At 45.3% G+C, this 26,129-nt stretch overlaps 1 protein-coding gene across 4 annotated transcripts in view; it reads right to left on the reverse strand.

The window, feature by feature from the left end:
- The window catches only part of EXOC6 (exocyst complex component 6), a 232,202-nt gene that overhangs the window by 198,967 nt on the left and 7,106 nt on the right, over positions 1–26,129 (reverse strand). The window contains exon 1 of one of the 4 annotated variants that reach the window (XM_066600990.1): positions 24,054–24,268. The exons of 2 other annotated variants lie outside the window; for them this stretch is intronic. In XM_066600990.1, the coding sequence (XP_066457087.1) occupies positions 24,054–24,151 (98 nt within the window). In that variant the 5' untranslated portion in view covers positions 24,152–24,268. Of the gene's footprint in view, positions 1–24,053; positions 24,269–26,129 lie in introns of those variants that run through there. One more of the 4 variants, XM_066600992.1, reaches the window with a different exon arrangement.

A 26,129-nucleotide genomic window follows, 5' to 3' on the forward strand; every position in this document is an offset into this window, starting at 1 on the left:
TGCTTGGGTCTTATCGCATCTATTGCGCAAATTAAAAACAGATGACATACAGATGCAAGACTGGATGTAAAAAAAGGCATATACACGTGCAATAAAAAAGGTGCATTTTTTACAGAGCACCCATGTGACTGAGCCTTTACATTGTAAGCAGCTCATTAGCACGATGGCCCGTCTACAGCGGGCAGCACATTCTGCAATACTTGTCCTGTAAGCTGGAAAGAGGTCAATCAATAGTATACAGAAGAATCAAATTAATTATTGAACGATCACGACCAGAACAGAGCGAAACCGCGGCGGACATTATAAGTCATCCACTGATAATGATTCACCCGTAAATACTGCTCCTTCACACTGGCGAGGTTGTGATTTACGGCCGGATATCACCCTCGTAAGCCTTCTGAAATCCCCTGGATGCGGGGCGTATTTACATGGAAACAGCTTCACATCACTGCGGGGGTTCCGCATCACTGTCACAGCCGCGGCATGACATCGCAATGTTCTCCCATTGTTTTCAATAGGGCCCATTGGAAACAATGGGCGATATCGCAAAAAGGTAGAACATGCTGCGATTTTTTTTTCACGCAGGAGTGAAAACATCGCAAATGAGAATGAAACCATTGAAAATCATTGGTTTCATGCATTTTCACTCACTCTTGCGATGCGACAAAATGGAGCGATTTTCTCGCCATTGTGAAGTTAAAGGGGTTGTCCCGAGGCAGCAAGTGGGTCTGTACACTTCTGCATGGCCATAATAATGCACTTTGTAATGTACATTGTGCATTAATTATGAGCCATGCAGAAGTTATAAAAAGTTTTATACTTACCTGTTCCGTTGCTGGCGTCCTCGTCTCCATGGTGCCGACTAATTTTCGCCCTCCGATGGCCAAATTAGCCGCGCTTGCGCAGTCCGGGTCTTCTGCAGTCTTCTATGGGGCTCCGTGTAGCTCCGTGTAGCTCCGCCCCGTCACGTGCCGATTCCAGCCAATCAGGAGGCTGGAATCGGCAATGGACCGCACAGAAGAGCTGCGGTCCACGGAGGAAGAGGCCATCTTCAGCGGTGAGTAGAGAAGTCACCGGAGCGCGGGGATTCAGGTAAGCGCTCCGGTGAGCTTTCTTTACCTCCCTGCATCGGGGTTGTCTCGCGCCGAACGGGGGGGGGGTTGAAAAAAAAAAAAACCCGTTTCGGCGCGGGACAACCCCTTTAACAATTTAGGCGACGGACCACCATATTCCATATTTACATTGGAAAGTATAATTTCCAAACAATTGCCAAAGGCAAAACACTAGCCTAATGGTTATACCCTCCCCAAAAAACTAATATAAAATGATTTACTTCATTAACATTTACGCGCTCAAAACAGACAGACACTTCAAAATTGAGGAATAGGTGGTTGAACTAAATTCTTCCATGAATGAACTAAATACATATATATTGCCAGGTCGGCTAAGAGGGCAATTATCTTTACACCTCACAACCGATAATCGTGAATTCTCAGCTTTGACAAGAGTGAACACGGTATCTATATAAAATAAATTTGTATACAAAAGAACATATGGGAAAAAATCTAAAACATTCTTTGAAGGTTAAAGGGGTGTTCCCTTCTTGGCCAAACTTGGCTGCAATGGGAACACCATCGGGCTTACTGGGAAGACAGAAATAACTGAGGGTGACTGGGCTATGGCGTTAATGTAACCCCCATATGAGTCAATAGCAGTTACAGAAACACCATGGCACAGTGAGCTAAGCTGTTTCCGCTGTTCCAAAGTAACGGAGGCAGAACAGCTTTCTGTGCTACGCTGTTTGGGCAACTTCTATAGGAGCTACAAATACGGCGTAGTAAAACCTGCTCAGCATTCCTTAACCCCTTCAGTGGCAGGTTTATTATTACCATGTCGTGCCTCACAGGGCAGGTTTTTTAAATGAGTCAACAATGCAATTTAATCTCACAGGTATTTGAAAGTACTGTACTACTTTGACAGTTGTTATTATGGCAGGGAAATCTCCGGGGCTTGCTGCGCTGAGTATGCAGTAAAAACCCCGGAAGATTTCAGATGACAGCTCAGTGCTCTGCACATTTCAGCACTAGAGCTGTCCACGGAAATCTTCCGTTGTTTAATTGCATGGTCAGTGCAGAAAGCCTCAAAGATTTTCCGGACGTGCCACCAAAGGAGTTAAAGGGGTTTTCTGAGACTAAATTACTGATGACCTTTCCTTAGGGCAGATCATTGATAGCTGATCAGCAGGGGTCCTCTGCTAGGGTCCAGTTTATTGAAGAGCCTACTGTGCTCTAGTGAGCAATGTGGCCTCTTCTCAGGCATGTGAAGTCACATTCATCAGTCACATGACCTGAGAGCAGCTCACTCTCATTCAAGTGAATAGGATAGAGCTGCTATGCCATGCACCGCCGCTATAACATGCATGGTGCAGTGCCCAATAAGGACTGAAGTGGCAGCAGTGCTCATCAGAAAGCTGCTATCACTTCAAATCAGCAGGGATCTCAAGCGGTGTACCCCTGCAGATCAACCATCGATGACCGGTCCTGAAAATAGGTCAGCAACAGTGGAGTCCCAGAAAAACCCTTTGAGTCCTGATCATTCCTGGTCACCAAATACAGCTGTGCCAGGGTCAGTGGGGGCCACAACTTGAGAATGAATGTCCTTTGACCAGTTCCATGCATGAATGTACATGAGGGCCAAGCACATTCCTAAGTACATCCAAATAGGGCAGAGTGAAGGAGGCTTTATAGCCAAAGTAAGCAAATTCCTTCGATCGCTCTAAGGCCGGCTTCAGACAGGCGTATTTGAGCAGAGAATAGATTTCAATGGGTTCGTTCACATTCCCATATTCTGTGCGTGTATTTAGGTCCCACAAAAAAGAACATGTTCTATTTTTCGGCATATTTACACATACAAGGTCCGCATAGATGTCAATGGGGGGGGTGCAAATGTGTGCGCAATACGCAAGGAGATACGTGAAACTCTGCGTAATTGTACAGGAAGAAGAACACACCTGGAACTCACTAAGATTAATCATTTCGTTATTTCAATCAGTGCCTCTTTGTTTGCCCTGCGGGTGCTATAAGTACTCTTAAATACACCAATGCGAATGGAAAAAGGTATAGTTCATAAGAGAACCACACAATATGCCATCAGCATAGGGACAACCTTGGGTGAAATCATACTGACTACATTCAGTTGAAAAATTGAGAAAAGTAACAATTAGGGTTATTTCACATCTGCATTGGGGATTTCACTTTCCTGCTCCATTCGGGGAGCAAAAAAGGGGAATCCGCATGGCTGAAAGGTTCAGTCTCTGCACAGATCCGAACAGCACCGTGCGGATCCCATTGACTATAATGGGGTCTGCCAGCTTTCCACTCAGCTGCCCGATTTTGGGACGCATGCAACGCTTTTTCTTCGGTACCTACAACCACATCTGAGACGGAGCCTCCGGCCGGAGGTTCCAGCACGGATATGAATCCGGCCTAAGATAGCTATTTTTTTAAGTAATGGAGCAACAATCACAAGGCACATTTGGACTTTTATAAATTTGACAAGAAATACCCGATTGGTCCACCAAGTCTTAGTGGTAAATATCCGGAAAAGATGGAATTCCCACCTATAATATCACAATAACCCCTTTGAAAACTTTTGATATACTAAAGAAATATTTTAGAGCACGTCTGAAACTCAAGACCCTTTTGTGTGGCCCACAACAAGGTCCGGATGCAGAAGGACCGGTTCTCCATTTTCCCGGAGGATGCAGACAGCGCTTGCCAGGACAGGGAGCAGACGCCATCTTGGATTCTGAGCTCTGGCGCATACCTCCACAAGGCTCTGTTCAACAACTCACAGGTGGTGGCCCAGCTCCGACAGCGCGAACAGACACCATAATCACCCTCCAAGGTGGGAAGCTCGTTGCTAAGAAGGCGGAAGGGGAGAAACACCATCATTGTACGTGGAGCTCCATAGCCATATGAGGGAGTAGTTGCACTTGGGGCTCATTCATATGGGCGTATGCATTTTCGGTCAATGAAATGCGTATTCGCTGCATTTTTCACAGGCGCAAAAACAAAAAAACAACATCCCGTATATTTCTCGTGCCATCATACGTAAATATGCGTGTATCTGGCGTATTTACACAATCCCATTGACTTTAATGGTCAATTTCGGTCAGTAATACAGACCAAGATGGGACATGCTGGGATTCTTTTCATTTGCATAAGGGCTTATTCCCACGAGCGTATATCAGACACTGTTTTCACGGCCGGACGATGTATGCTTCCATCTAAGCTTTTCCCCCCTTCCCTCCCCCCCTCCAAGCGGTTTGCAATGGAAGTGGGCAGGGTGGGGGCGGAGCTAAGCTCCCACCCCCTGTCCATAGCCAGCAATGGGAATTGGCAGGACAGAGTAGAGCTTAGCTCCGCCCCTGTCCCACCACCTTCTATTGCAAATGCCAGACTGGAGGAGAGAGGCAGAGAGCTGGTGAGAGGGATGGAAGGGGACAACTGCTTAGATGGAAGCGTATTTCGGCCAGGCATGAAAACCCGACCGATATATGCTCCTGTAAATAAGCCCTAACATACACTCGTGAAAAATGCATATCTGTATACCCCAGTTGAAATCAATGGTATTTAATCTGTCTGTATACAATGCCATTGATGAGGATCCGTTAAAAGACTACTTCAGTGAAACTTATTTTCCACCGACCATGTCGCTATCCCCCAGTCATGTGATCTCATTCTGAGTAGCTCAGATTTACTTTGGTTTATGTGTTCTCAAAGTAGTCAGTTCTGAAGTCAGTACAATTCCTGTGTAATGATATTACAGTGACTCTACTACAAAAGCTCTTTAGAGGGGCATACAGTTACTGTTAATGATCAGAGATTCTTGGCACACTGTTATAATAGAGGACATCACAGCTCATCCTTTTGACTGTATAATTATGGTCTGTATCTTATTTAGGTAAATACAGAATATGTTAATGGCAGTGTTCTCCCTGCAGACAGACTTGGTACTGGCTCTAATGGATCATGTGATGCTATGCCGAAGCATCGTGGGAGTTTTAGCAGAGCACAGAGAAAGTGAGCAGTGGAAGACCTCAGTATCAAATGATGCCTGATAGATATGAGTAAAAGGAGGCTGCACTGCATGGAAGAGACTGCAATATACAGAGGAGACATCCAGGGTGTGATAGGCAATCAGATGTAGGGGGCAGGGATGGAAAGATGTGTTTTCACCGAAGTGGACCTTTAAAGGGATTAAAAGGTGTTAAAAATTGATGGCCTATCCTTAGGATAAGGCACTAAAATCTGATTGGTGAGGGTCCGCCACCTGGGAACTCCACCAATCAGCTGACTGAAGGGGCCATAGCACTTGTTTTAGCGCTGCAGCCACTTCAATGCTGTTCGTACTCAGAACGCCATTTTTTTTATAGTGGCCATTCTGAGTACTGCAGGATTGTCCCATTGAAGTGAACCCCAACCATTCAAAAAGCTAATTGGTAGGGTGTCGGGCGTTGGCCCCCACTAATGAGATATTGGTGGCCAAACTTCAGGATAGGCCATCAATATTATAGTCCAAAATTGGGTGCAGCACTGCCAAATATAACGGCAATATAGCAATAATGTTAACAAATATAAATAATTTTTTCAAATTCCAGTTTTGCATTGAGAAAAAAAACGGAACTTTCTAACCTGTAAGACGTATTTGTAGCCTTTCCGCAGCAGCTGGATGTTACATTGTAGCGAACTGCAGACAAGTTGTAGCCAACACCTGAACCATCAAACCCACGTATCAACCGGTCCTACTATTTGCTAGCAGACACGAAACCCAATCCTAAGTGTACATCCTGGCAGTGTGATTTATGACGTGTTAGATATAAATGCCTTTATACGTTATTGCACAGGTTTAGTCGCGATCTTTAGTGTTCTCTAAAAAAACACGGATTCTCTAGGGTGGGAAACAGGTGTTTCCAGATGCCGAAATTGAATGCTTTATTGACATCCAAGTGCGAGGTCGCTGTGCCAAGATTGTGAGACGTATCGCAAATCCAAACCATATTATCAACAGGATTGAGTGACTAATCAGTATGGGAATCCTGTATTATTATTATAAGCTGCTCAGTTATGTTTAGCTGCTCCATGACTGGGTTCAAGGGTGATAATAACCTAATATGCCGCACTGCAGATGGAAATCACATCACTAACAGATTTCAATCACACTTCCTTATTGAAAAGATTCATCAAAGGAGAAACAACAAGGACGTGTGATGTGCGCAGAATGGGGGTCCGAGCCCGGCTATGGATACGACCGGCCAATGGTAGAGCAACCAGCCTTCATTTGGAATAATTAAAGGGGGGTTTCAGAGAATTAAAGTATAACTAAACTTTTCCAAAACTTTTGGCATAAGTTTTGATCAGTGGGGCTCCGGCTCCTGAGACCCCCACCGATCGCTAAGACAAACGGGCAGAAGTGCTCAGCTGAATGCTGTGCGATTCGATTGTCATTGCGAGTGATGTATGAACGCCACAGACTTTCTTTGGAGAGATACGCCACTCAGTGATGGAAACAGCTGAATGGGCACAGGCCTCAGATAGGCACTTCTGCCCATTCATTTTAGCGATTGGTGGGGGTCTTATCACCTGGACTCCACTTATCAAAACTCCTGGCATGTCAAAAGTTTTTTAAAAGTTTAGTTACCCCTTAAAGGGGTTGTCCAGTTAAAAATTCATTTTTTTAAAAAATTAGAGCCAAATCAGTGAAAACAATAAAACAAAGGGTTCTTACCTGTGCTCAGCCCCGGTGACCCAGCACTGCAGCCCCATGACGCTCCCATTATCTGCTGACAGAAGGAGTCATGTGACCACTGCTTGCCAATCAGAGAATGCAGCATCACCATTCCAAACTCCTAGCATCATGGTGTCCAGCATGTAAGCGCTGATGCCAGGAGTCGGGATGAACTTTTTACCACACAATCCCTTTTAATATTTGTCTCTTTTCCTAATCATTCTACTTTTATAGAGATGAGTTAGTGAACCAAATATATGGCCGTCCGAGTAATGCCGGGATGGGCCGGGTGAGCCAGGACAGCTCTGCATTTTGGCTCATAGATGGATATCCTGAAGAGGGGACTCCTATCATCTAGGGCATAAACCAGGCTAGTCCGTCCGGTGTGACCCTACAGAAGAGATGCTGTGCTGAAAAAGCTAATGCCGGCTGTTGAAAAAAAACCCCACAGTTTTCCCCAAGACATAGTGTCTAGAACAGACCTGGGCAAAGCACGGCCCGCGGGCCACATCCGGCCTGCTGAATAGCTCGGACCGGCCCGCAAAGAGTGTCCTGGTGACTCACCAATGAGTCCGGTGTCAGCAACGGGAAGCAGCAAAACTATGCACTCCGAAGCCTTGTCCATTTTGTTCACTTCTGTGCTGTGCTAATAGTTATTCAGGCCTTACTTATTCAAGCACCTCTACCAATGACGTAGGCTTGAATAACTTTATTAAACAGCACATAAGTTAACAAAATGGACAAGGCTTCGGAGTTTGTAGTTTCACTGCTTCCCGATGCTGAGTAAGTGATGCCACTGTAACTTCTGAGTGCCAGGATGCTCGTTGCGGACCTTGGGGAGTGCCAGGACAATCGTTCCACGCTCGTCATTGGTAAGTGTCAGGACTTTTCCCTTTGCATTGTAATTAGAATAATAATACTAATAATATTCACTTTTTAATCTCTCTTCTTGGGGCAGCTCTCTGTGCCCTCTCCTAGGAGCATACTACTGTGTATTAAAAAAATCTATTTTCCGAGGTTAGCTGTTAACCCTTAAATATGGCGGCTAACATTAAAAAAAGAAAAATTGATGCAGAATGCCGAGTTTTTAACAAAGAATGGACTTCTAAATATCTATTTACTGAAACCAAAGGTAAAGCTGTGTGTTTAGTTTGTGGAGAGCAGATAGCTGTATTTAAAGATTACAATTTGCATCGCCATTATGAGACTAAACACGGAGAGAAATACAAGAACTTGACGGAGGCAGAGCGGGCATGGGTATCTGAAGATTTGCTAGCAAAACTGCAAAGTCAGCAAGGATTTTTTAAAAAGCTTCACTCATCCAGGGATGCAGCCGTAAAGACCTGCTTTGTAGTATCCTACAAAATTGCAAGAAACAGTAAGCCATTCTCTGATGGGGAGTTTGTCAAAGAATGTTTGGTGGACTCTGCAGCGCTAATTTGTCCTGAGAAAAAAGAAGCATTCGCAAATGTGCCCCTCTCCAGGCGAACTATAACGAGACGGGTCGAAGACATAGCGGGGAATTTGTTGGTCTGGCCCTCTAAAACCATTCCAATTTCTCATGTGGCCCCATGGGAAAATTAATTGCCCACCCCTGGTCTAGAAGGAGGCCGAGAGGACACGGTTTTGGCCTTCGTATGATAATAGCCCACATGGACACATTTAGCAAATACATTGGGAGATTTCCCAATATACATATTAATTATTGTGGAAAACAGTGAGAACCCGGTGTTATGGAGCTCTCACTTAGTTTAGGGGTGGTCCACATCACACTTTTATGTACATTTAGTGTATGCATTAAATGTATGTGGAAAAAGCATGCAAATGTATGTAATTTTTAGTATACATGTACTTTTCTTTAGTGTACATGATAAACGTTTATGTCCATTTTTAACCATAGGCTGTAGTAACTCCCATAGTGGCCCCAGTAGTAACCGTGCCCCCATAGTGGTCCCAGTAGTAACAAGGCCCTCAGTAGTAATAGTGACCCCATAGTGGCCCCAGTTGTGCTAGTGACCCCCATTGTTATCCCAGTATTGATAGTAACCCCTATAGTGGTGTTAGTAGTAATAAAGACCCCCATTGTGGTCCCAGTAGTAATAGTGACTCCCATAGTGGCCAAAGTAATAACCGTCTCCCCTATATTGGCCCCAGTAGTAATAGTGACCCCATAGTGGCCCCAGTTGTGCTGGTGACCCCCATTGTTATCCCAGTATTGATAGTAACCCCCTTTGTGGTCCTAGTAGTAATAGTGACTCCCATAGTGGCCACAGTAATAACCGTGTCCCCTATATTGGCCCCAGTAGTAATAGTGATCCCCACAGTAGTCCCATAGCAACTCCCCTTTTGAACCTCTGGTTGGGCAGAACCCCTAGCCTGGGTTCACACAGGGCGGATTTGCCGCGGTTTTACCGCAGCAGATCCGCCCGCGGCAAAACCGCCCGCGGCCGCTAATCTCGGGATTAGCCAGCCATGTGGATGAGATTTCTCAGAAATCTCGTCCACAAGGGACGGCTAATCCGCTGCGGTAAATCCGGTTGAAACCGCGGCTGCGGCGGCCGCACCCGCGGTTTCCAAAGATTGAGCAGGTCTGTTTACCTTTCCTTTTTTGTTTATTTATGTTATGGCCGCGCTCTCCTCTATGGGAGCGCCGGCCGCAACGGAAAAGCATGCGGCCGAGCCGCTTCAAAGCCGCCGCGGCTTAAACCGCGGCGGTTCTCCCGGCGGAAATCTCACGGTTTTTGCTGCGGCCAAACCACGAGATTTCCGACGGGAATCCGCCCTGTGTGAACCCACCCCTACAGGCTTTACACTCACTCCGCCTACAGCTTCGGTCTGGCGGCACAGTGCAGAGTCTGTGATCGTAGACCTCTCACCTCGGCGCAGGCAGGAGTTTCAGATAGGGTGAGTAGAATTCCTTTAAAGGGGTATCCAGGCAGCGCCCTACTGTCATTGCAGGATACACCAGGGTCGGACCGTAAGCAGCTGATCTGACTCCTAAGTAGTAGCCGGCGCTTGTAACTGCAGACTGAGGTCCCATTGATTCCAATGAGAGCTGCATCTGCAAATACAAGCGCCCACCACTAGACGCATCAGAGTAGCGGCTTCCTCTCTGCCCCCGGTGTATACCAGCACGCGCTGCCTGGATAACCCCTTTAAGGTTTAATGCACATCCGGCGAGCCCTATAAATGAGGCGGCAGGCCCTGTGACATGTGTGGCCTACACAAACGTGAGATCAAAGGGTAGTCAAAAGTCAATTATATTTGAGCAAATGTAGCCTATGGGTGTGTTGGGGGTTGTCTGAGACTTTAACTATTGATGACCTATCCTCAGGACAGGTTTCCCCAATCCCTGGGATGTTGGACCTGAACAGTCTACAGCTATGGCTTCTGCCGCGTCTGGGACAGGAAATCCCAAGTTTCATCTTCCAACAGAAGGGCGCACCCCCGCCCCCCAGACAGCGGACAATGAAGTTAGAAGTGGGCTCAGTAGGCGACTACCCTACAACGGAATCCGTCCGTGCGGAATCCGCACTGAAATATTGATTTCCGCTCACGGATACAGAAAAGTGATTTTCAATAGCATGTTTATGGGCAGAACTTGCTGTCAAATCCGGAGGCGGGCGCCTGCTCCGGGTTCCGTAATGCAAATCCGCCCGTGTGCATTCGGCCTTAATGTGAGTTCTGAGGGTTTCAAGTTGGGAAGATAATTTGTATGAATTATATATTTGTCGCTGAGAGTTTTGCGTACAAAGGAAGCGAGCAATTCCCAAACGCTCTCTTGTGCCGTGCAATGCCTTCAAGATCGCCATTATTCGCCATTCCTCACAACTGTATTACTTTTACCCGATGGCGCCCATGACTATTTTATCTTTGCCTGTATTTAATGTTGTGGCTTTGGCAGTTTACTAAACCCCGCGATGGGCGCAATCACTCCACGGTTATAATCTGAGGCAACATGACTTCCTCAGAAGCAGTTTTGTAACCTCGCAGCGCCCATCGCATGAGTAACTGACTTCCGTAGTAAGATGTAATCGCGCTGAAGATGGATTGTGCTGTAACAGTAAGGGGATATAGATGTCTTATCGCCCCATATATTACAAGTATATGCTTGTGTAAAGATGCTATCGAGGAGCGGTCCTGTGAAAAGGGCTTTATCTGGTGCACAGGCCGCAAGCTAAGAAAGCGTTGGGAGTCAATCGGTGGTCAACTTCTGCCCAACAGGTCGGAGGCAGGAAACCCCCTCCATGTAACCAGCCGGTCCGATTGTGCAGAGTACAATTAATCCTCAGGCCGGGTATATATGGGGCAATGCTGTGACTATTTTTCCGCTTCACTATTATATAGCAGCTCCTCGATGTGCCACAGTGATTGACAGCAAGGCAAGCGACTGAGAATTTACACATAGCGTTAATTAACCCCTTAAGGACCAGGCTGGTTTGTATATTTTATGTATATATATATTTTTTTTTTTATTCCGCAATTTTTTCTTACTTATTTTTGTAACCTTTTTTTTTTACCATTTATGTCCCCCATGATATCATATAAGACCTCTGGTGGACATTCACGTTTTATTTTTGTTTGACACTTTTCCACTGTAGCTGGGGCATCCATAGAAGCAGCATCCAGTTACAGTGAAATATCCTCCTGTAGTGACAATAGTCACTGGCTGATCAGGGTCTGCTAGGACCCTGCAGCTCTGCTGTGCCGGGGAAACCTGGCGGTCACATGACTGCTCTCTCCCGTAGTGGAAGAAACACTTCCACTTTCACTTCTTAGTACATAGCACTCATTGAGCGCTATGTACTAAGGAAAGGAGAAGGTAGAAGTGGTTAAAAACCGCTTCTCCCTTCTCCTCCGGGTTCTTAGCTCTGACTAACAGCTGACAACCCGACCTGCTTCTGCATGATTGCAGTAGCAGAGGCTTTACTCCAAAGCCGTATTTCTGCGATCGGGTGAGACTAAGGCGCAGGACCAAGCGTCATAAATTTACAGAACTTGGTCCTTAAGGGGTTAAAGGCATTGTACCAAAATTTAAAATTATCCCCTATCCACAAGACGGGACAACTTTATGATTGGTGGAGTGCAACCACTGAGAAACCCACTGATCTTGAGAACGTGGGTCCCGAGGTCCTCGCATGAAAGAAGTGGTAGTCACATACATCCATTCTTGTCAATGCCAGCGCCTGAGATTGCCCGAGGACTCATACTTGACAATTACTGATGCTGTCATTGAAATGAATTGAGCACGTGAGCAACAACCACTTCATTTATGTAGGGAACAGTGAGGATCTCAGCGGTCAGACCCCCACCAATCATAAAATTATACCCTATCCTGTTGTCCCACTCACTCTAGCAATCGCATCTTCAGAGGAGACTCCTTCTGCTAAGATGTGGCTTTGGCACAAGTGGTGATTCTCTGATTACAGGTTGAGCAAGTCTTATGAAGGCGGACATTACAACTGTTAAAAGCATGCAAGTTAGTGCAACTACAGCAAGCCAACTGCAGCTCACAATCAGGATCCCCTGCTCTACACGGTTGGGCTTGTTGCAGCCTCCCATCCAAGGTACATATCGGGAGACCTTCCGTCAAATATCTCCGATGTGTATACGTATAGCCATAGATCATCTGATTGGGTGGACCTAAATGGAACAATCACCGCCAGCCTACATCTACCCGATGCCCTCCCAACCTGGTGGCCAACACCGTATGTGAGCTCACAGGTCACACGTAGCTAAGACTGGCCATGGTCATCACCCTACTCAACACCTAAACAAGGATCTGGAAAGGGTGTCTTCATTTTCTATTGAGCAACACATAAAAGGGTCGGCCAGGATTGGAAAAATAAAGTTTTTTTCCTGGAACTCGTGCCATGTTCTTTCACATGACCTACAATTCCCAACACAACCCATGGACGATTTTGGACAACCACTTTACTCAATGACATCGAATTTGTATCTCATTGTTGCTTCTGGTGCATCATAAAGTATAATATTATAGAATCCCTAAATCATATCCCATTGTGTTCAGGTTACAGAAAGTCACCAAAACGGTGGTTTCTATATGGTTCCCTTGCAGCATATTAGTAAATGAGCAGGTGGTATAATTACAACCCATAATGTACTTAAACCATTGACCTCTATTAATTACATGGTGTACGACGGCAGGCCGCATTGTGAAAGAGCAGCGTAATGATTGCTATTATATGAGAACATGTCAGGACTGTTTCCATCTCTACTCCTACACAAAACGTAAGCCGGCAGAGCAGATGCAGAACATTCACTGCGGTGTGTAATCCTGCCCAACAAGCGCACAGCCGCCCCCATTCTCTTATACGCAACGAGGGAAACCCATGTGAAATAATCACAGCTGATCCAATAAATCTGACCCTACACACTGCAATAACACAACAGATATTGGACCAGTGGTCTAATATAATAGAGGTGGACAAAGTACTGCAATAACTAGAGCCGTGGACTGCAGACCACCGCTGGAGTCACCTAAACCCCCTTGGGCGCCACATCACAGGCCAGACCATAAGAGCTTTAAAACAGATATAAACAAAAGATAGACCCAAAATATTGTACGCCAGTAGTACATTTTGGAGTGCATTGGTTACATGGTTGCTAAAATTTATTTGCTCCGAATATCATAGCATCGATGAACCCAAAACAGTCTTTTGCCCGGTTAGGACTTACTCAAGGCTTAACAGGGTAGCGCCAACTTATTCTGCAGCGCTTTCAGGTAATTTATTTATTAGCCCCCACCAAGCTGGATACTCATTTTACGGAGATCGGAAGGATAAGTCAGCCTTGATCTGGCTACCTGAACCATTCGGGGATTGAACCAACAACCTTCAGGTCATGAGCAAGAGCTTAGGACCGCATTTCTGCTGTCTTAACACGCTGCGCCACAAGAGGCTCTTTTTGATTAACAAGAAAAACTTGAAGAATAAATATTTATCCACACAACATAAGATTAGGCCACTTGCACATGGGCGGATTTTTGCTGCGGAATCCGCAGCGGGAGTCCGAACTGCGGATCCGCAGCAAATACCGTCTATAGCATGCTATGGGAAATCGATTCTTCCTGCACAGGAGCAGAAATGGATTTCCGCTCGCAGAGGGAAAAAAATAAATCGCTGCATGCCCTATTTTTGCATGAATTCCACACGGAGGGCTTCTACTGGAATCAATGGAAGCCGTGTGACCCGCGGCCCTTCTGAACCGACATCGTAGAAAAGAAGCGGGTTTCCGCATGTTCCCTAGCGACTGCACAGAAAGAAAACATTTAAAAAAAAATCTTTATTGTGCATGTTCTGATGGCGAGCCGCAATACAGATGAAAACTAAAGAACACAGGTATACAGCGTCGCTGGCCGTGGTCAGAGGCGGAAACCCGCATGCCGAATCCAGCTCTGCCGTGTGCAGGCGGCTGCCTAAGTGATTGTGTGAGCGATCCAAAGTACGAAGCCCCGGTTTCACTTCTGTGTTAGAACCTCCGGTCAGAGGTTCCGTCACGGAACCAGCTCAAAATAACAGAAGCAAAAGCGTTGCATGTAGCTCTTCTTCTTCCATCCAAAAGCCAGGCAGCTGCGCGAAAAGCGGTCGGGCCCCATTATCATTTAGTCCCATAACTCTTTTATTTATCCAGGATGGAGCTCTGTCAGGCCTGTTTTTTGCATGATGAGCTGTACTTTTTATTGGTTCCTTTTTGGTGCACATAAGGTTTTTTTGATTACTTCTATTGCTTTTTTTGGAAGGCGAAATGAACTTACCATATATACTCGAGTATAAGCCTAGTTTTTCAGCACATTTTTTTGTGCTGAAAAAGCCCCCCCTCCAGTCAGGGAAGGGTTAAAAAAAACCCTCCATACTCACCTCCCAGCCGACGTCTGTATCCCCGGCAGTGGTGCGGCAAGCGGCTTGAATTCCTGTGTTCCTGGCGGCGATGCGGCAAACTGCTGGAAATCTCTACGCTGTCATCCCCCGCCGTCCTCTCTGCTCGGCTCTGTCATCCCCCGCTGTCAACGCTGTGATTGGATTGAGTGCCAGCCAATCACAGCCAACGCTCGATTATTCACAGCCAATCGCAAGCTGTTTTAGAATTCACCCCGCTGGGCTTTCAAATCCCGCTGTGTAAGTAAGCGCTGTGATTGGATCGAGTGCCGGCTGTGATTGGCTGGCGCTCAATCCATTCACAGTGCTTACTTACAAAGTACTGACAGAGATGACAGAGCCGAGCAGAGAGGTAGGCAGGGTGACAGCGAGGAGTATTCACGCAGGATGCCGCACAGACACAGACGCTGGCTGGGAGAGGAGTATGGAGGGGGTTTTTTTATCCAGTATATACTCGAGTCAATATGTTTTCCTAGTTTTTTGTGGTAAAACTTATTGACTCGGCTTATACACGGGTTGGCTAATACTCGAGTATATACGGTAATAAGCATTTTGGCTCAGTTTTTTAGGGGGTTTTGCCATGCAAGATAAATAGTGTGCTCAATTTATTGTGCCGGTCGTGTTGGATGTGATGATACCAAACATGCTGCAAAGTCCACAAAAAAGGTAAATTTTTTACATTTTTTAGGTTATAATTCGCTGTATGGAACCTCAACCTGTAAATCTATGATAATACATTGCAGTACCCCTATACTGCAATGTATTATCGCTATTATCGATCATATAGCGGTAATATGCCATGGCAGACCGGGATGCTATTGTCTGGTGTCCACTTGCCATGGCAATCCAAAGGTCCTTTGCGAATGTCACAGAGCAGCGCCCTCCCTCTGTGAACCTTTAGCACACCACAATCAAGATTGATCGCGGCATGTAAGAAGCGGGGATAGGTATTCTTACAAATCCCTGCTGTTGCAGCGGTAGACCAGCTGTCAGTCACAACAGATTCTCGCTGCCTCCAGAGGAAGTAAGTTTACATCCATTTGTGGTAACATCTTCCCAGCCAGGATCTAAACTTTTTTCCCGTAGTGGGAAGGGGTTAATCAATGACCCCTTCCTGTCAGCTGGTCAGAACATGCCAGTACCGCCATTTAATTTGTGGCAACTGCAAGTAGCTTCTTGCCCACAGGGGCCGATATTCCTGCAGAACGATTCAGCACCTAGAGGCATCTATGCTACAACGAATTGCTGCAGGTCCAACGATCTACTAATTGGGGCCATTGAATGTCTAGAACACAATTTTTTTTGTTAAATCGCAATATAACCAAGATCCAGAAAAGGAAGAATGTTGATATTATCTTTCCAGAAAATCTGGAAACATTCGGGCTTATTTCTAGAGATGAGCGAGCACGCTCGGTAAGGGCAGTTACTCAAGCGCGCCTCGCTCATCTCGAGTAACTGCCTTCTCCTCCGAGCGTGCTCAGGGGGGCGGCGGGGGAGAGCGGAGGGGAGAGTAAGAGAGATCGATCAAACGACAGTTTGAGTGACAGCTTTGAGTGATCATCTTTGCATAGTCTATAGTAGCTAAGTAGCTACTTAAGAGCTATGCAGGTGGAGCTGGACATGGCCGCTATCACTCGGTGAACAATACAGCTGTTTTGCATAAGCAAGCAGTTGTATTGTTCTCTGCGATTATAGCTCACGTCCCGCTGTTAACTACCAGAAGGACACGAGCTGAAAGAATCATATCAGTGCTGCCGGCTGTGACAACAGCCTGCACTGCTGATAAGAGTTCATCGCTCAATTCTAAAAAACTAGAATTCAGCGAGGAACGAAACGTGTACGAAAACTGCACGATGTCCGTGTATTTAGATGCAAAGGTTATCACTCAAAAGAGGGCTTTGAGCGAATTTTGAGAGAGAATCGTTGTGTCTAAATGGCCCTTTAGTTTGCATTGTCTAACTTTTAGACAGTATTAGTGAATAAGCCCGTGTCTCTTATATTCATCCCTGCTATCTCATCATGAAACTGGGATAAACCAGTAGATGGTACTGGGTAATGAGGTTGTGTAAGTCTATTGTCACCAGGATGTTACAACTACAACGGTGCTGCAGATGGAGGTACTGATAGGCCACACCATACATATCCATTCTACGGAGGGCTTCTTCACCCCGACTATTCACCAACACTCCAGGCTCTGGCAGTTTATAATACATGTTAGAGCAAACCTGCCCTTTCAGATGACTTTTCACAATAAGCTGCCGTGTGCGTATATGAGGAATAACACTATTTCTGGCCATTATATAACTTGTAAATGGCCCTTCTTCTCACTGTGGGCTGCATGTTTATTTAAGCTGGTGGGAGGAGACTGCTGCTATGATGACTTCTATCTACTGCATATGGAGAAAACTGCAGCTTCTGTCTGTAGCACACAGAGGAATAACATCACCATGGCGGACATTGTACAGCAGTACTGAGCAGTTTAGAGTTTATCGAAAAATTACTACTATTAAATCACTTACTATTAGCTGCAGCAACACATCTGTGAGAGTCTCTCCATCCTCCTAACCTCTGCTCTCCAAAGACTTCTAGCAGTAGCATGGGACAACACCACCCCTGCTTCTCGCTATCTATCGTGTTGTTTCCATTGCTAAAGACAAACTTCACCTGACTATAGGCAACGAAGAGTAAGGGTCCTCTTAGACGAGCTGATTCTTGTTTGAACGAGCGAGTGATGTCACAGCTAGGTTGCGCACTCGTGCCGCGTGTTTAGACAGAGTCGTTGGAGCGCGTTTAGACCAAACGATTATCGTTCATTTTTGCTCGTTTGAACGATTTTTTTGAACTTTCATCATTCTATGTAAAAAGGCCTTACGGCTCAGTCTGACGGGCTTTTCTTTACATGCGCACGTAAAAAAAATTGCGTGACCACGTCCATTGACACCCATATGTTCTATCTTATGTAGGTGCGAATTTTACGTGCATGTACAAAACGGACATGTGACCGCTACCATTGAAAAGCATTGGTTCTATATAGATGCGAATCGCAAACGCAGAAAAAACATGCGCAGCCAAATACGCCCGTCTAACTGAGCCTTCAGTTGGGAGGAAGTGACGCCCCCTAGTGGCCAGCATTTTAGTGGGATTTTTCAGCGCAAACATGATAGTTTAGATAAATAAAGTGATTTGCACTCTTGCTGGTTATCACGTTGCCTATCATGTTAACACACGTTATTTTAAAGTGTGGCAATCACTTAAGGCCTTGTTGACAAAGCCCAGTTTTGCGCCATTTTTCTTCTTAGCTCATTAATAATCTTATTAACCCCTTAGTGATGGCACAGAGTGTTAAGACAGCAGAAATGTAGTCCTACGCTCTCGCTCACGACCTGAAGGTTGCAGGTTCAATCCCCGCTTGGTTCAAGTAGTCGACTCAGCCTTCCATCCTTCCGAGGTCGGTAAAATGCGTATCCAGCTTGCTGGGGGGTAATAAATAAAATTATCCGAAAATGTTGTGGAATAAATTGTTGCTATACAGATAACAAGATTTTTTTTTTAATTCATGTGTAGACAAAAAAAAAAAAAGACTTCAATCTTGAAACTTTTTCTCCAGGTTTCAACAAATGCCACAAAATGTACCAACTAAGGGCTTATTCAGAAGAACGTATATCGCCTGGGTTTTCACGCCGGCCAATATATGTCGTCTCTCTCTGCAGGGGTAGGAGGGTGGAAGAGCCGGGAGCAGTGCTCTGAGCTCCATCCCCCTCTCTGCCTCCTCTCCAGCCCCTTTTCGCCACTCTGCACTATGTGCAATGAGAGGAGGCGGGGCTAAGTTCTCATCCCACCTCCTCTCATTGCAAATAGTGCAGAATGGCGGAGAGGAGGCGGAGAGGGGGCAGGAGCTCAGTCAGTGCCCTGCTCCCGGCTCTTCCAGCCTCCTCCCCCTGCAGAGAGGGATGCCGTATATCGGTCGGCGTGAATCCCTGGCCGATATACGGTCGTCTGAATAAGCCCTAACCTGTATGGGCAAAAGGATTGTTCCAAGACTAATTATTTTGTAAAAAAAAAAAAATTAATTGTTTTGGTCAGAAATGAACTTAACCCATTAAGGACACGTTCTAATTTTGCGCCTTCATGATCCACTGTAACGACAGTCTCTGGATTACTCGCCAGAACAAGGGTTGAACTGTAATCTACACTCGGCAAAAATAATAAACACTTTGTTAATTATACCAGTAAAAGAGGAATATTGTGCTGGGAGGAATGGAGCTGGAGGAGGGGGGGGCAGACGGAGGGTCACATGAGCGAGCCCGCTTTATTGCTGACACAATGCTATTTTCATGCGCTTTCATGCCACCACATAGATGTGTACATTCAGCCAAGACGATGAATACATTATATTACCATAACTGGTTAATGTCATTTAGATTGTCGTACTGAAAAAATATCTAATTATTGACCAGTGGGAGTAACCTAAACGTATGTACAGCAAGGGAGTGTCTAATATTTAACTATACATTAAAGGGGTATTCCGGGACTTTGTGAACTTTTTCTTTTGATGACTGACTGGTCATCAATAGATAATTGGCTGAAACCCACTGCTCGGAGATCCACCGATCAGCTGATTCCCAGGGCTGCTATCACTGTAATCAGCACAGGAAGCAGAGAGCGCTGACCATAGCAAAGTGGCCGGGGTTGGTATTGCAGGCACAACTTGAATTGAAATCAATAGGAGCTGCGCTGCAATTTCAACCCGGGGTACTGCGTTATAGTCAGCGCTCTCTGCTTCCTCCGCTGACTATAGCGACAGCATCACCGAGAATCAGCTGATCGGCAGGGATCTAAGCAGCGGGACCCCGATCATCTATTGATGAGATCCTCAGGTGCAACTAGCATGGCACAGCACACGGACACCCTATTTTGGCCATAAGGAGGCAACTATTTCTTTGGAATGTTCTTCTCCAACGATGATACTAAATATGTTGGTTGATCATGTCATGTAAGGGGTTAAAAGTGGGGGATCGGTGTTCTCACCAATCCCCGCTGTTGCAGCAGTAAGCTAGCTATCACTCACAGCTGGGGTCCATGACTCAGGATCAGCTGATCGATCGCCCGCTGTCAGTGATGCAATACACAGTGGCGGGAGTGGATGCTGTTGCTCCAAGCCCTGTGCATTGCAATACCAAGCCTTGCCACTGCAGTGGGAACAGAGCTGTCTGCTTTCTGCTTAGTGCAAAAATTCATCAGTCCATAGAACAGCTGATCAGTGGGGATCCCTATTGGCAGACCCCAGCTGATCCACTTTTGATAGCCCATCTATAGTTTAAAATAGGAAAACCAATAAACTGAGTATGACTTACTTCTCTTGCCATCAGCACCTAATCTGATACTAAACTTCCCCTGTGGTCCCTGTGCTCGATGCAACACCTGACATTGCCAGAAGGCAGTTTACTGCTGCAGCCAATCAGAGGCTGAGGGCCAGTATACCAGGAGTTCAGGAACCTGAAATTGCAGCCTCTGATGTCACTTTGACATTTTTTTGGTTGACTATTATATATACACGTTCTCTATAGTGTATACAGTGCCGCCTCACATTAGACGGCACCCCGAGTGGAAGGTTTTTTGGGGCCCCCCAATCATAAGAAGAAAAAACATATAGAGCACTGACTTTTGGTTGTGCAGAAGGCAGCAAGAAAGCAGCATACCCACACCAGAACAGCTAAGTGAATAAATACAGTACCAGAACCAGCACCAAGCTTCTAAACATAAATACAAAGCCAGAAGCAAGCTTATAACATAAATACAGCCCCAGAAACAAGCCCAGTAAATAAATACAACACCAGAACATAGCTCATAACATAAACAGTACTTAACCACAGTGTATAGATACAGAACCAACCTCAGTACAAAAGCACAGCACCAGAATCAAGCTGATAACATACAAACAGCACATACCAAACTCAGTTCATATATACAATCAAAGAATCAAGCCTATAACATAAATACAGCACCGGAACCAAGCTTAGTACATAGATACAATGCAAGAACCAAGCTCATAACAGAAATACAGCACTAAAAGCAAGTTCAAAACATGGAGATAGCACCAAAACCAAGCTCATACCATAAATACAGCACCTGAACCAAGCTCAGTACACGACTACAGCACCAGAACCAAGCTCATAACATAAAAACAGCACAAACCAAACTCAGTACATACTTACAATGCAAGAACCAGGCTCATAACATAAATACAACACTGGAAACAATCTCAGTTTATAGATACAATGCTAGAACTAAGCTCAAATCATAAATACAGCACCAAAACAAAGCTCACAGCATAAAAACAGTATCAGAAGCAAGCTCAGAATCTTGATACAGTAACAGAATTAAGCAATTGTGTTGCAGAAGTACTGATGGTCTGACAGTAGTGCCTCGGAACAACAACAAAGGAGAAGAGACAGAGCCAGAAGGAGGAATTCCAAAGCACTCTGCCACACGGAGTAAAGGCCCATTTACACGTAACGATAATCGCTCCAAATTCGTTCGAACGAACAAATTTGAGCGATAACCATTCAGTGTGAATACGAAAATAAAATCGCTCACTTGTCGTTAGCGGGTGTTTAAGCTGAATTTTCAGTAAGCTTGATAAACCTCGCTGGCTTCTCGTCCAGTGTAAATGCTCTCTGCTCAGCGTTTCCCATAAGAGGTGAAGCGCTGAGCAACAAGCGGACGAGAAGCCTGCGAAACTCTCTGCAGGAGTGCTGACAACTTTAGCAGTGACATCAGCGCCCGTCCAGTTGTGTACCCGACTGCCGGCCGTGTAAAGGGGCCTTTAGAACATGATCTAATTGAGCAGACCTGAAGGGGAAAATCCCACCCAACCAAAATCCCTCAACCCCCCCCCCCCCTTCCCGCTCCCACAGCCCGCAGCACCCCAAGCTGGTAGTTGGCGCCCTGTGTGACTGTATGGGTCGCACGTAGCCAGGGCTGGCCAAAGATATATGACTACGACACATAGGGGTAGACGTAGGTCATGTGACCATTCATTGGGCGCATTCAGTCGGCGGTTCAGAACACAACTGATGCCTTTTTGGTGTATTACTGTATATACATATACTGCAGCACTGTATACATAAAAATGATATATATTATATATATATGTACTCCAGCACTAATACACACACACACACATATATATATATAGTTTGTATACAGTATATATGTACATAAAATCCAACACTATAATAAATATATATATATATATATATATATACACACACTGTATGTGGAATGCTTACTGTATGTACATATACTCCAGCAGTGTTTACCTAAAAATATTATATGCATGCTGTATATATACGTACTCCAGCACTATATATATACAAATACTGTATGTATACTGTATGAATGTATATGCCACCACTGTATATATAAAGTATGGTATGCATGCTGTATCTACATATATTCCAGCACTGTGTATAAAAGAACTAGCGTATTTACTTTTGCACTTAGCACTGACTACTTTTCCTATTTAGGACCTCAGGAATGCTCTTGCCAAATGTCATGTTTGTACAACACCAGGAAGCTAGAGAATTAGATTTGGTACATTACGCAGGGCGCCAATACTTCTGCACTTCGCATTGAATAATCGAGTTGTGACCCCTTTACTTTTCCTATTTAGGACCTATAGAATGGTCGTGCCAAATAACATGTTTGTACAAAACCGGAAAGTTAGAGACTTAGTGGCGAATCAGTCAGTCACTGAGGGGTTTGACTTCTATATATAGATGATATGTCGGCCGCATATATACACTCCAGCAAAAAAATATATAGATGATATGTAGGCCGCATATATACACACTCCAGCAAAGAAATATATAGATAGATAATGTATACTGTACGTATAGTCCAACACTATATATATATATATATAAAAATATGATTGAGATATATTATAAATATTATACCCCAAATATGTATATACTGCCGGAGAATATGAATATATATATATACACACACACTGTATATACTCCAGCACTCCATCCCCTGTATGTATATATATATATACTCCAGCACTCCATCCCCTGTATGTATATATATACTGTATATACTCCAGCACTCCCTCCCCTGTATCTATATATATATACTCCAGCACTCCCTCCCCTGTATGTATATATATACTCCAGCACTCCATCCCCTGTATGTATATATATACTGTATACACTCCAGCACTCCATCCCCTGTATGTATATATATATATACTCCAGCACTCCATCCCCTGTATGTATATATATACTCCAGCACTCCATCCCCTGTATGTATATATATACTGTATACACTCCAGCACTCCATCCCCTGTATGTATATATATATACTGTATATATACTGTATACACTCCAGCACTCCATCCTCTGTATGTATATATATATATACTGTATATATACTGTATACACTCCAGCACTCCATCCTCTGTATGTATATATATATACTCCAGCACTCCATCCCCTGTATGTATATATATATATATACTCCAGCACTCCATCCCCTGTATGTATATATATACTGTATATACTCCAGCACTCCATCCCCTGTATGTATATATATACTGTATACACTCCAGCACTCCATCCCCTGCATGTATATATATACTGTATACACTCCAGCACTCCATCCCCTGCATGTATATATATACTGTATATACTCCAGCACTCCATCCCCTGTATGTATATATATATACTGTATATACTCCAGCACTCCATCCCCTGCATGTATATATATATATATACACTCCAGCACTCCATCCCCTGCATGTATATATATATATATATATACACTCCAGAACTCCATCCCCTGCATGTATATATATATATATATATATATATATATATATATATATATACACTCCAGCACTCCATCCCCTGCATGCATATATATATATATATACTCCAGCACTACATCCCCTGTATGTATATATATACTGTATACACTCCATCCCCTGCATGTATATATATATACTGTATACACTCCAGCACTCCATCCCCTGCATGTATATATATATACTGTATATATCCCAGCACTCCATCCCCTGCATGTATATATATATACTCCAGCACTCCATCCCCTGTATGTATATATACTGTATACACTCCATCCCCTGTATGTATGTATATATATATACTGTATACACTCCATCCCCTGTATGTATATATATATACTCCAGCACTCCGTCCCCCTCACGCCGCGCACAATGGGGGCTGCCCGGCACCGGGGGGACAGGACGGGAGGGAGGGGGACACAAAGGAGGAAATCCGACCGTGCGACGAATCAATGAGCCGCCATCCGCTGGAGCCCTCCCTCCTCCCGGCCTCTTACCGGAGCGTAGGCCCCACGCAGGCCGTGTCCGTGCTCTCTATCTCCTGCAGGATCCGCTCGTGCTCCGTCACGCTCTCCAGGCTCTCGCCCTCCGCCATCTTGCTGGGTTATTGGTGGCCCGGGCGCCGGTGACAAGCTGTGGGTACTGCCAGACAGAAGGGAGAGCGATACCCACTGCGGCCACCAGGGGGCTGCCGGTGACAAGTGGCGGGGACTGGTGTGTAGAGGGCAGAGAGGTGCCGCCGGCGGCCGCTAGGGGCCGCTGCAGCTGGTGCTGCACAGTGATGATGATGGTGAGCTGGAGGGGTCTCGGGATGTCACTGCTTACCTGTATAAGGACACCTGTAGAGCTTGCTGGACGCCCTATTCCTAGCCCATGCCTGAAGGGGGCGCCCTGTCCTCCAAAATGGCTTATTGTAAAAAAAAAAAAAAAAAAAGCTTTTATGTTGAAAACAGAATTTTTAATATTTTTTTGTTTTAATTTTTCAATCTCACGATCTATATTAAAGATATGAAAGCCATCGTCTTCCACGGATTCGTGGACATGGGAGAATTTTTTTTCCTCGTATGGAAAATTAAATGGCAGCGCGTTCTATCTTTTGGGTGCCTCGCCATTATAAGCCATGACGCGGCCATGTGATGTACATGCGTGAGGATCGCAATTTCACAGAAGCGATGTGATTTTTATTCAAAAACACTTTGCATCGCTGTGAATGTAGCCTGCAGCTTATTTCACGCGGGATGCGTTTTGTGCATTTGCGATGTCCTCGCGAATGTGTCAAAAACATCTGCCATCACTTCAGGGAAGCTGCGATCCTCCGGGAAACATCGCATCACATTGCTGTGTGATGTTTATTCCGGCCCCACTGAAAATAATGAGTGAGGCGTTCTAAGCGAGCGCCCAAAAGGTAGGGGACGCCGCGACTTTCTTAAAAGAATTGGGTTCATATTCGTGCGAGATTTGTGCGCCTCATATCGCACAAATCCCAAGCGGCCTTAGGCTGGGTCCCCACGGGGCGGATTTGTCGCGGAAATTCTGTCCGGAATTTCGCCGCGCCAAATCCGCCTGTGGCTGCTAATCCTGGGGTTAGCCAGGCATGTGGATTTCTCAGAAATCTCGTCCACACGGGACGGCGAATCCACCGTGGCAAAGCTGGCAGAAGCCGGCGCTGCGGCGCGGATTCACCGGTCGCAGCATGTTAATTTATTTTCTTCTTCCGCTGCGGCCGCGCTCTCCTCTATGGAGCGAGAAGAGCGGAAGAGCGAGCGGCCGGGCCGCTTCAAAACCCGCGGCAAAGTGCTGCAGGTTTTGAAGCAGCGCTTCTCCTGGCGGAAATCTCGCAGTTTTTTGCTGCGGCGAAACCGCAAGATTTCCGCCGGAAATCCGCCCAGTGTGAACCCAGCCTTACACTTCACAGGCGCAGAAGGGAGTTAGGAGGCTTTAGCTGCCATTGATTTCAGTGGGAATGAAACTACCAAGTTCCGCTCTCGCCTTCTATGACGCACGTCCAGCCCACCGCGCCGATAGCGATTAACTATTGATGACTTATCCTGAGCTCATCAATAACTTTTGGATGGAAACCCCCCGTAACCACATGAGGGCATGGCCATTTTTATTTTTTTGATTTATTTTTTTTATTTTTATATTCTCTTCCCCACTTTCAGAAACATCTGAACTTTTTTTATTTCCCCATCAACGTAGCTTGGTTTTTGCGGGATGAGTTGTATTCTTCAGGCTAGATTCACGTAGGTGAGTGCGTTTTTTGTTTATTTATTTTTTCTTAACTTTTGTTTTTATTGCGCAGTTTTCTTTTCACTGCGCTTCTTTTTTTTCATACGGTCCGCATAGTAACCTGCAGTGTAAAGACATTGCACCCACGTGGCACGCAGTGGCAATTCTTCTAAGGCTGGGCCCACACAACCGTAGAAACTCGGACCAATATCGCACTTGCGGACAAAGAATGTTCTCCCATTGAATTCAATGGAGCCGGCAATACAGCCGGCTCCATTGAAAGCAATGGGCTGCCGGCAAGCGCCGTATTAATTTTTGTGGAAGGGCTTCAAATATAAGCCCTT

The sequence above is a fragment of the Eleutherodactylus coqui genome, chromosome 4 (genome assembly GCF_035609145.1).
Source record: "Eleutherodactylus coqui strain aEleCoq1 chromosome 4, aEleCoq1.hap1, whole genome shotgun sequence".
Taxonomy (NCBI): domain Eukaryota; kingdom Metazoa; phylum Chordata; class Amphibia; order Anura; family Eleutherodactylidae; genus Eleutherodactylus; species Eleutherodactylus coqui.